The sequence below is a fragment of the Oncorhynchus keta genome, chromosome 35 (assembly GCF_023373465.1).
Source record: "Oncorhynchus keta strain PuntledgeMale-10-30-2019 chromosome 35, Oket_V2, whole genome shotgun sequence".
Taxonomy (NCBI): domain Eukaryota; kingdom Metazoa; phylum Chordata; class Actinopteri; order Salmoniformes; family Salmonidae; genus Oncorhynchus; species Oncorhynchus keta.
This window is the reverse complement of record NC_068455.1, coordinates 37,350,210-37,362,222: the sequence shown is the minus strand read 5'-3', so window position 1 is coordinate 37,362,222 and position 12,013 is coordinate 37,350,210. Positions and strand designations below refer to the sequence as shown.

Below are 12,013 nucleotides of genomic sequence, written 5' to 3'. Positions count from 1 at the left end.
GATTGAAGAATGGAATACGCCAACCTTCAGGATGACTAAAACCAACCACTGTATTTTTTATTCACCAATAGATTTTGTGCGTAAAGGCTCTCCAAACCTGTTTTTTTATGATTCATAAATACTTTCCTAACCCTAAAATAATATACAGGATCAGAGTATTTCTAAATCTACCAATTGGTGCTGAAAGTGAGAGGGATATGCGTGTATTTAGACCTGTGTGGCTTTCTTTCGTTGAGCCCATATATTCAGAACTTCTCTCCCCATATATTCAGAACTGCTCTCTCCATATATTCAGCACTTCTCTCCCCATATATTCAGAACTGCTCTCCCCATATATTCAGAACTTCTCTCCCCATATATTCAGAACTTCTCTCCCATATATTCAGAACTGCTCTCTCCATATATTCAGCACTTCTCTCCCCATATATTCAGAACTGCTCTCCCCATATATTCAGAACTGCTCTCCCCATATATTCAGAACTTCTCTCCCCATATATTCAGAACTTCTCTCCCATATATTCAGAACTGCTCTCTCCATATATTCAGCACTTCTCTCCCCATATATTCAGAACTGCTCTCCCCATATATTCAGAACTGCTCTCCCCATATATTCAGAACTTCTCTCCCCATATATTCAGAACTTCTCTCCCCATATATTCAGAACTGCTCTCTCCATATATTCAGAACTGCTCTCTCCATATATTCAGAACTGCTCTCCCCATATATTCAGAACTGCTCTCCCCATATATTCAGAACTGCTCTCCCCATATATTCAGAACTGCTCTCCCCATATATTCAGAACTGCTCTCCCCCATACATTCAGAACTGCTCTCCCCATATATTCAGAACTGCTCTCTCCATATATTCAGAACTGCTCTCCCCATATATTCAGAACTGCTCTCCCCATATATTCAGAACTGCTCTCCCCCATACATTCAGAACTGCTCTCTCCATATATTCTAGTGAGTCTGTCCAGAGAAAACATATATTAAAGGGATGTCTTTCGAGAAATCTTCTGAAAACGCTACTGAATGAAAACTCCAAGAAAAACTGTTGGCCAGCAAGTGGGAGGGTTTTCAGTCGTTGAAGTGCATGAATTCAGTGTGCAAGCAAGCCACGCCTGCAAAGCCCATTACACACCTGCATAAGGTAAGTCTAAATACCAACTACTGAGAAGTGCGTAGGAAGGGTGTGGGTAAGAAAGGGTACATTTCTTAAGGCTGATAGAGGCCGATTCAGACTTCGGAAATCTATTTCATTTTTGCAGGTTTTGATTTAAGGACTTCTGAATAGTTGGTATTCAGATTTACAGAATGCAGGTTCGTAACGGGATTTACAGGTGTGGCACGTTTACACACAACATATATAGGTGAATAAAAATCCATTGGTTCGAGTCATCCTGAAAGTTGTCATACTCAATTCTTCAATTTATGAAATATTGTAAGGTGAGAAAAGTGTACAATAGGGGTTGAATTATAGCCCTTCAAATCTACGCTAATCTTCACAAATTACAGAACTTTGATGACACTTGTCATGAACCATGCCCAGGCTCCAGGTGTAAACTGCTACGTATGGTCTGCTTTCCATAATGATTCAAATAGGCCACATGTTCGAAAATATTGCATAACTTGTAATACGTTAGCCTAATATGATCCACTATTGCTAGAGATCCCCAGGGTCAACCACACGGATGTGACAGAGGTAAGAAAGGTAAATCAAATCCAATTTTATTTGTCACATACACATGGTTAACAGATGTTAATGCGAGTGTAGCGAAATGCTTGTGCTTCTGACAATGCAGTAATGACCAACGAGTAATCTAACCTAACCTAACAATTCCACAACTACTACCTTATACACACAAGTGTAAAGGGATAAAGAATATGTACATAAAGATATATGAATGAGTGACGGTACAGAACGGCATAGGCAAGATGCAGTAGATGGTATCGAGTACAGTATATACATATGAGATGAGTAATGTAGGGTATGTAAACATAAGTGGCATAGTTTAAAGTGGCTAGTGATACATGTATTGGAAGATGCAGTAGATGATATAGAGTACAGTATATACATATGAGATGAGTAATGTAGGATATGTAAACATTATATTAAGTGGCATTGTTTAAAGTGGCTAGTGATACATTTTTTTACATAAATTTCCATTATTGAAGTAAGCTGGAGTTGAGTCAGTCTGCACTTGACATCATCTAATTGACATCATTTGAGTCAACTGGAGGTGTACCTGTGGATGTATTTCAAACTCAGTCCCTCTGCTTGACATCATGGGAAAATCAAAAGAAATCAGCCAAAATATCAGAAAAAATATTGTAGACCTCCACAAGTTTGGTTCATCCTTGGGAGCAATTCCCAAATGCCTGAAGGTACCACGTTCATCTGTTCAAACAATAGTACGCAAGTATAAACACCATGGGACCACGCAGCCGTCATACCGCTCAGGAAGGAGACGCGTTCTGTCTCCTGGAGATGAAGTATTGGAGTGGCCATCACAAAGCCCTGACCTCAATCCTATAGAAAATATGTGGGCAGAACTGAAAAAGTGTGTGCAAGCAAGGAGGCCTACAAACCCAACTTACACCAGCTCTGTCTGGAGGAATGGGCCAGAATTTCCCAACGTAGAATGTATGCACACATGACTGTAAGTCGCTTTGGATAAAAGCGTCAGCTAAATGGCATATATTATTATTATTATTATTATTAACTTATTGTGAGAAGCTTGTGGAAGACTGCCCAAAACGTTGGACCCAAGTTAAACAATTTTACCAATTTTACCAAATTAGAGGTCGACCGACTATGATTGTTCAACGCCGATACCGATTATTGGAGACCAAAAAAAGTTGATACCGATTAATTGCCAATTTTTATTTTTTATTTATTTTATTTTTAAATGTATTTATCTGTAATAATGACAATTACAACAATACTGAAGAAGCACTTATTTTAACTTAATATAATACACCAATCAAATCAATTTAGACTCAAATAAATAATGAAACATGTTCAATTTGGTTTAAATAATGCAAAAACAAAGTGTTGAAGAAGAAAGTAAAAGTGCAATATGTGCCATGTAAAAAAGCTAACGTTTAAGTTCCTTGCTCAGAACATGAGAACATATGAAAGCTGGCTGTTCCTTTTAACATGAGTCTTCAATATTCCCAGGTAAGATGTTTTAGGTTGAGGTTATTACAGGAATTATAGGACTATTTCTCTCTATACCATTTGTATTTCATATACTTTTGACTATTGGATGTTCTTATAGGCACTTTAGTATTGCCAGTGTAACAGTAGAGCTTCCGTCCCTCTCCTCGCACCTACCTGGGCTCGAACCAGGTACACATCGACAACAGCCACCCTCGAAGCATCATTACCCATGCAGAGCAAGGGGAACAACTACTCCAAGTCTCAAAGCGAGTGACGTTTGAAACGCTATAAGCGCGCACCCCGCTAACTAGCTAGTCATTTCACATTGGTTACACCAGCCTAATCTCAGGAGTTGATAGGCTTGAAGTCATAAACAGCTCAATGCCTGAAGCATTGCATAGAGCTGCTGGCAAACGCACTAAATTGCTGTTTGAATGAATGCTTACGAGCCTGCTGCTGCCTACCACCGCTCAGTCAGACTGCTCTATCAAATATCAAAACATAGACTTAATTATAACATAACACACAGAAATATGAGCTTTAGGTCATTAATATGGTCAAATCCAGGAACTATCATTTCGAAAACAAAACGTTTATTCTTTCAGTGAAATACGGAACCGTTCCGTATTTTATCTATTTCATCCCTAAGTCTAAATATTCCTGTTACATTGCACAACCTTCAATGTTATGTCATAATTATGTAAGATTCTGGCAAATTAGTTTGCAACGAGCCAGGCGGCCCAAACTGTTGCATATACCCTGACTCTGCCTGCAATTAACGCAAGAGAAGTGACAATTTCCCTAGTTTAATATTGCCTGCTAACATTAATTTATTTTAACTAGTATGCAGGTTTAAAAATATATACTTCTGTGTACTCTGTGTATTGATTTTAAGAAAGGCGTTTATGGTTAGGTACATTCTTGCAACGATTATGATTTTTTTTTCGCAAATGCGCTTTTGTTAAATCATCCCTCGTTTGGCAAAGTTGGCTGTCTTTGTTAGGAATAAATAGTCTTCACAGTTCGCAACGAGCCAGGCGGCTCAAACTGCTGCATATACACTGACTCTGTTGCACAGAACGCAAGAGAAGTGACAATTTCCCTAGTTAAAACAAATTCATGTTAGCAGGCAATTTTAACTAAATATGCAGGTTTAAAAATATATACTTGTGTGTTGATTTTAAGAAAGGCGTTGATTTTTATGGTTAGGTACACATTGGTGCAACGACAGTGCTTTTTTTCACGAACGCGCTTGTTAAATCACCCGTTTGGCGAAGTAGGCTATGATTCAATGATAAATTAACAGGCACCGCGTCGATCATATGCAACGCAGGACAAGCTAGATAAATTAGTAATATCATCAACCATGTGTAGTTTTAACTAGTGATTATGTTAAGATTGTTTATAAGATATGTTTAATGCTAGCTAGCACCTTACCGTGGTTCCTTGCTGCGCTCGCATAACAGATCGTCAGCCTGCCACGCAGTCTCCTCGTGGAGTGCAATGTAATCGGCCATGATCGGTGTCCATAATGCTGATTGTTACGAAAACTTGAAATCGGCCCTAATTAAATCGGCCATTCCGATTAATCGGTCGACCTCTATACCAAATACTAATTAAGTGTATATAAACTTCTGATGCACTGGGAATGTGATGAAAGAAATAAAAGCTATAATAAATAATTCTCTACTATTATTCTGACATTTCACATTCTTAAAATAAAGTGGTGACCCTAACTGACCTAAGACAGGGAATTTGTACTAGGTTTAAATTTCAGGAATTGTGAAAAACTGAGTTTAAATGTATTTGGCTAAGGTGCATGTAAACTTCCGACTTCAACTGTTCCTACTCATCAATTAGTTAATTACAGTGCATGGAGAATTGTGTTATTTAAATGTTTTTCCACTAGAACGTAAAGGTGGTGGAATTATGAGGGAATTAAGTCAAGGTCAGAATTCAGAGTATCTGTAGACACATCTTCAAACGCAAACCTTGCTGCCAAGCGTACATTCAAGGCCAGATACACTTAAAGAAAAGTGCATAAAAAGGAATACAGTTCAGGTCTGAATTCCCCCCTAAAGATCTAATAGGCAAAACCCATCCTATATCATCACTCCTACACTGAGACTTTGTGAATACGGGCCTAGATGATCCTACACCCAATCCTAAACATAACCTTTAGGGGATGAAATTAGCTATACCAGACTTTCTACTCCGTGTTTGTTGTGCCATGTGACTCTAATAATCTAACCGAAGGCAAACTAGTCTCCTCACAACCCTCTCATGAGTGTTGCTTGGAACTGCACACATTAACAACCATTCTCAAAGTTATCAAAACATATTCTGACAAGGTAAACAGTATATAAGATTAAATTGCCTTGTAAAGTTTTACTATCTGCACTGTGTATGGAAAGTGGTTTGTGTTCTTTTGTTCCGAGTACAAATATTGACAAAAGCCTGAAAACTCTGCAGACACACAGAAGTTGCTTTTAAGTACACATTTCACAAGATAAAGTCTCATTTATAATGGCCATTATGATCAGACAGACGTGTAAACATGCTCCTAATGAAACATGTGAAAGGGTTCTCTGTACAAATCAAATACTACTGAAACAGTTTATCTTCAAACACAAGGGAGCAACATTTCAAGGTGTTCCTTTACCAAGATTACAAATTGAACTGTACTGTACGTGATGCAATGGATAGATTTTCCTTCAGGCTCGTAAGCGCTTTTGAAAAACTACTGTCTGAAATTATACAAAAGTTCTGGAGCATCACTTTAAGTGGGTTCATTCGGTGGTAGTACCCTGGAAAAGTAACCAGAAAAGGCCTTTTTCTGTGTATGTCCTTTCCTTGACCATCATACATCTGAGTAGCTCTGTATCATTAGTTTAGTGTCCATGTTTCCCCTCATACAACAGAGGTCTGCTCTCTCTCATGGACCTCCTCACCCATCTCCCCCTCTCCATGGTAACGGATGGGGGGAAAGCCCACCTTCTGCTCTATCCACTGGGCTACTGTCAGCAGCTTCCTGTCCTGGAGGGCAGGGCCTATCAGCTGCAGGCCAATGGGAAGGCCTCTGTTTGATAATGCTGTTGGCACGGAAACAGCAGGGAGCCCTGGGGAAGAAATAGAGAGTTGAAGGGGTAAATGTGAGAAGGGAGAAAGGTTTGGAGGGTAAGGTTGTCTGAAGATCAGTGGCTGCGGGTATAAAAGACAGGTGAAACTTTAACTGTCCTCAAAGTGATGTGTTTCCTTTTGGAGATGAACTGTTTGAGATAGAACTTAATCTGATATCTAAATCAATGGGTTGACCGATCTATGAATTCCAACCCAATTAATTTGAAAAGGGAGAGTTAAAAGATTAACATTATTTCCCTTGAAGTGTTGGGGGAGTGTGTGTTTCCTCAGTACCTGCCATATTGACAGGCTGTGTAAAAATGTCCTCCTGGGCACTGCGTGTGCGGTTGTCTTCCTGCATGAAGTCCGTGTATCGCATGGCATCACTCAGTGTGGTGGGCGTGAGCAGCACATCAACACCAGAGCTGAACACTCGCTTGAAGTCCTCCGCTATTAGCCGCCGCACCTGCTGGGCCTTCACAAAGTAGTGCTCGTAGTTCCTGAGGGAGGCAACCTGTGAGAGATCTTGTCCAAAAACTCTAATTTCTGCTTCCAGCCCCAACATGATCCCCAATCTTACAGTAGTAGAAATGTGAAGTATTTAAAAAAAAAATTGCTATAAATAAGCTATTGAAATTAAAATGTGTTTTTTTTTTGTTACTGAAAATGTGTGATGTATCTTACTGTCTGAGCAGGAAGTAGTTCCCGGAGAGGATTCTTCCTCGTACAACATCATTGAATCCCTCGTGGCGAGTGGTGCTATACATTGCCTCTGTTGAACTGTCGATCCCACTACGGTGGCCTGTGGAGAACAATTCACAAATAATATATCAATCTTGCTTTACAATGACAAATCCCTTGTAAATAAATATTATGTTGTTGTTTTTTGTATAGTCACATATGCCGGATAGGTGCAATGAAATGTGTTGTTTTACAGGGTCAGCCATGTGGTACGTCCTTTCTGTGCAAATTAGGGTCAAGTGCCTTGCTAAAGGGCACATCAACCGATGTTTCACCTTGTCGTCTCAGGTATTCGATCAAGCAAGCTATTGGTTACTGCCCAAATGCTGTAACAGCTAGGCTACCTGCTTCCCTACGCACACAGCAGTAATGAAAATAAACAGGGGTGGCCATCATGGGCTTTGCTAGCAATAGGGCATTTACATTGGGGCAAAACAGTATTTAGTCAGCCACCAATTGTGCAAGTTCTCCCACTTAAGAATATGAGAGAGGCCTGTAATTTTCATCATAGGTACACTTCAACTATGACAGACAAACTGAGAAACAAAATCCAGAAAATCACATTGTAGGATTTTTAATGAATTTATTTGCAAATGATGGTGGAAAATAAGTATTTGGTCAATAACAAAAGTTTATCTCAATACTTTGTTATATACCCTTTGTTGGCAATGACAGAGGTAAAACGTTTTCTGTAAGTCTTCACAAAGTTTTCACACACTGTTGCTGGTATTTTGGCCCATTCCTCCATGCAGATCTCCTCTAGAGCAGTGATTTTTTGGGGCTATTGCTGGGAAACACGGTCTTTCAACTCCCTCCAAAGATTTTCTATGGGGTTGAGATCTGGAGACTGGCTAGGCCACTCCAGGACCTTGAAATGCTTCTTACGAAGCCACTCCTTCGTTGCCCGGGCGGTGTGTTTGGGATCATTGTCATGCTGAAAGACCCAGCCACGTTTCATCTTCAATGCCCTTGCTGATGGAAGGAGGTTTTCACTCAAAATCTCACGATACATTGCCCCATTCATTCTTTCCTTTACACGGATCAGTCGTCCTGGTCCCTTTGCAGAAAAACAGCCCCAAAGCATGATGTTTCCACATTTTTGCTCACCGTTCTTGTGATCATTTTAACACCCCTGGGGTGAAATCTTGCGTGGAGCCCCAGATCGAGGGATATTTACAGTGGTGTTGTATGTCTTCCATTTCCTAATAATTGCTCCCACAGTTGATTTCTTCAAACCAAGCTGCTTACCTATTGCAGATTCAGTCTTCCCAGCAGGGTGTAGGTCTACAATTTTGTTTCTGGTGTCCTTTGACAGCTCTTTGGTCTTGGCCATAGTGGAGTTTGGAGTGTGACTGTTTGAGGTTGTGGACAGGTGACTTTTATACTGATAACAAGTTCAAACAGGTGCCATTAATACAGGTAACGAGTGGAGGACAGAGGAGCCTCTTAAAGAAGAAGTTACAGGTCTGTGAGAGCCAGAAATCTTGCTTCTTTGTAGGTGACCAAATACTTATTTTCCACCATAATTTGCAAATAAATTCATTAAAAATCCTACAATGTGATTTTCTGGATTTATTTCCCTCATTTTGTCTGTCATAGTTGAAGTGTACCTATGATGAAAATTACAGGCCTCATCTTTTTAAGTGGGAGAACTTGCACAATTGGTGGCTGACTAAATACTTTTTTGCCCCGCTGTACAATAAATGTAACGTTAAGGAAAACTTCACTTTGTTGGGCTTTCAGATTAAATTACCTTCGTCTTGCATTTACTGAGCTATACAAATTTACACCATAGATCAACAATGGCATAGCCAGACAGACAAACAGGCAGATAGATCAAACCACTCAATTCAATACAAGTTAATCCATAAGTGGCCATTAGAAAAACATTTTCAGCACAGGGCATTAAATATTGAAACCTGGTTTGTACCATATTCCAGGCCGTCAAAGCGTGCCATGTTGGATGCCACCTCGGTGTGACATAGGACGTGGTAGCAGACGATGGAGTGCTGGGTGTGGGGGAGGGACACCTGCTCCACCCGTGCCCCCGCCCGTTCAAACATGTCCGCCACACGGTTCCACTGGGCCAGGGTTTCCTGGGACAGACCTGGGGCGTGGTACTCCTGACGATGAGGGAAAGGACACACAACACAACCAGAACAACAATTTCCACGTTAAACCACTGGGATGAGCGGAGAAGTCTGATCCTACTGGGTGAATAAGGAAAGCTCACTTTGGGAATGCCAACACAGATGTTCCTGACATCAAAGTCATCAAATAGGTGTGTCAGTGTGGAGGGGTTATGGGTTATGGTAGTAGAGTCTTTGACATCATGTCCTTGAAGAATATCAAGGACCGTAGCTGCGTCATAGACACTCCTGGTTATGATGCCTGGGACGTCCATGGAGTTGACCAGGGGGATGAGGCCATGTCTGGACACTAGGCCGTAGGTGGGCTTCAGGGCCACAACACCACACAATGCCCCTGGGTTACGGGTGGAGCCACCTGTATCCGATCCTAAAGAGCTGCAAGTACCAGAACAAGGAAACAATAAATAATTTGTGTGTTTAAATTGTCATTTCAGTTTGGAACAGTCCAAAGCTCTTGAACACAGCCCTGGGTCTGCAGACTCACAGGAAGCTGGTGAGAGAGGCCACGGCTGCAGCACTTCCTCCAGAACTACCTCCAGTGATGACCCAGTCAGAGTCCGGTTCAGCCCCAGTCTGCTGTCTGTAAGGGCCGGAGTAGCTCCAGGGGTTCCGGACAGGTCCAAAAGCACTGTCAGTACTGCCTGCACTGGAGAAGGATGGAGGGAGGGAGGGATGTGAATGAAGGCCAGAAGATGATAATACTCTAGTAATTCTGCAAATAAATATAGTTCTTAGTGTGTGTATAGTTCTTGAAATGTGTTTAAGAGGCTGACCCCATTGCAAACTCATCCAGGTTAGTTTTCCCCATGAGAACAGCACCCTGATCAAGGAGCTTCTGAACCACTGTAGCACTGTATGGAGGAATGTAGTCTACAAAACAGACAGCAGGGGATTAGGATTATCAATGCACCCAACTCAAATGAGGAGCAATGAATCCCTGTTTTAGATATTAGGGGACATACCTTTCAGCATTTTGGAGGCACAAGTGGTCTTGATGTTCTCTGTGCAGAAGTTGTCCTTCACAGCAAAAGGGATCCCATCCAGTGGACCTTTGGGTGCACCTGTAGGAAAGAAAGATAATAAGGCAAGACCTGATCATAATCTGCACTATACAAAACATGCATACAGCACACAGAAACAAACAGATACAGACAGAGAGACAGGAAACACACACCTTTGAGGAGCCTACTCTCAGCCTCCTGTGCCTGTTTCAATGCAAGCTCCTCTGTCACAGTGATGTAAGCATTGAGATAGTGAGTTTTCTTGATGCGGTCCAGGCATTTTCGACACAGTTCCGTGGGGGAGATCCTACCTTCCCGCAGAGCCAAGGACACCTGTCAAATAATGTGAAATGTGTATGATTCTATAATAATCACAATAATTTCCATTTTGTGAACATGGTTGCTGAATCAACATGACCAATTTGTACACTGCTGAAATGGTTGGAAATCTGTGCCATTCAACTTTAACCATGTCTCTGTGGGGATGTGGGCTAATACGTTGATGTTTTAGATGTGATACTGTAGCTAGCCAACTAACTCCCAGAGTTTAAGGCTTTGCATCAGTTGATATGTGTAACTAGGTAGCTAACGTTAGCTAGCTACATGACATTGCAACTAGCAGACTAATCGTTATTGCCAATAAAGTACGCCAAATACAGACTAGCTCATGTTACTGATAACGAGTTTATTACACGTACCTCTCTTATAGACAAGCTCAGCATACTTTCTATGTCATGAGCCAAATCAACCTGGGAAATTTTCAGCAACCTTCAGCGCCTGGAGGCTGCCATGTTTGTTTCGCGTCTGGAATCCCAACATCGTGCTCTGTGATTGGATGTGGGATGAGTAAGCCGCACTACCATTGGTTGAGTAGAAGCTGTCAGACGCTGCCAGCAGTAGACGAGGAAGCAGTATTAAGTGCAGAGCTAAGTGAACACTGTCTTTCTAGACTGTAAATCCTATAGTATCTGCAACTTTTCCCATTGTATTGTCTAATGAATGGAAAGATTAGATATCAGTCATTGAGCTAATTGTAGTCGCGTCCATGGCTTGATAAATAATGTGCAGAGTACACGATTGAAGAGCAAGTGTATTGACAATTGATGTCTGGACATAATCATGCTTCCTTTGAGACAGTTTGCTTGCAGTTGGTGGTCGTGTCTCCTTAACAGTAAAGCACCATGTGTGAAAACATTGGTCCACGGAGATCAGAGGAGACTGTTCAACACCTCAAACAGCCGTATGACAATAATGCCTGCTTGGGTTATCGATAGATACGGCAGCAATGATGTCCTACGGTTCACTAAAAACGCCGGCTTCCCAATCATCAACTATCCGAATGAAGTCGTCGTTCAAGTCCATGCCGCAGGTCTAAACCCCATTGACGTCAGCATGAGAGGTTGGTGACTGATAAAGATGTGTTGTCTTCTAGCTCGTTTGGTTCCCGTGATAGGATACCTCTTCATTGTTCATGTCAGTGGTTTTCCTATAACCTTCAGTTCTCACAGAACATAGACTTTCAGATATTCTACATATAGTCTGTGCTTGACTTGGGCAGGAGCTCACCGGAGCTGAGTACCGGCACCTCAAATGTTCTACTGCTTGAGCTCCTGTTCCTCTTATAAAATATCAGCTCAACCGTATTGTGGAGCTCCTGCACCTATATGAAGACAGATGCAAGACATTCTCACATTTGTGCACACACCACTAGTGAAAAGTAAATTCAACATCCCTCAGTCTAAACTGCTCTAATTCAGAGTTGACTGAGCATCTGGTTTTTTTGCCATTCAAATATGGCCTGTGTGAGAGAGAGAGAGCTGTGTGAGCATAATGGATCAC

At 41.3% G+C, this 12,013-nt stretch overlaps 2 protein-coding genes across 2 annotated transcripts in view; one reads left to right on the top strand and one right to left on the bottom strand.

Annotated features, from left to right (window-relative positions):
- Positions 1-5,624: 5,624 nt before the first annotated feature.
- Positions 5,625-11,025, bottom strand: LOC118368460 (glutamyl-tRNA(Gln) amidotransferase subunit A, mitochondrial). The gene is made up of 10 exons (XM_035752584.2): positions 10,873-11,025; positions 10,348-10,507; positions 10,136-10,234; positions 9,947-10,043; positions 9,658-9,819; positions 9,257-9,548; positions 8,954-9,146; positions 6,967-7,084; positions 6,577-6,782; positions 5,625-6,281 (listed from the first exon to the last, which is right to left on the bottom strand). The coding sequence occupies exons 1-10, from the start codon at positions 10,894-10,896 to the stop codon at positions 6,073-6,075; spliced, it is 1,560 nt and encodes a 519-aa protein (XP_035608477.1). The 5' UTR covers positions 10,897-11,025; the 3' UTR covers positions 5,625-6,072.
- Positions 11,026-11,073: 48 nt separating this feature from the next.
- The window catches only part of rtn4ip1 (reticulon 4 interacting protein 1), a 28,835-nt gene continuing 27,895 nt past the window's right edge, over positions 11,074-12,013 (top strand). The window contains exon 1 of the mRNA XM_035752585.2: positions 11,074-11,573. Coding sequence (XP_035608478.1) covers positions 11,294-11,573 — 280 coding nt within the window. The 5' untranslated portion in view covers positions 11,074-11,293. The remainder of the gene's footprint in view (positions 11,574-12,013) is intronic.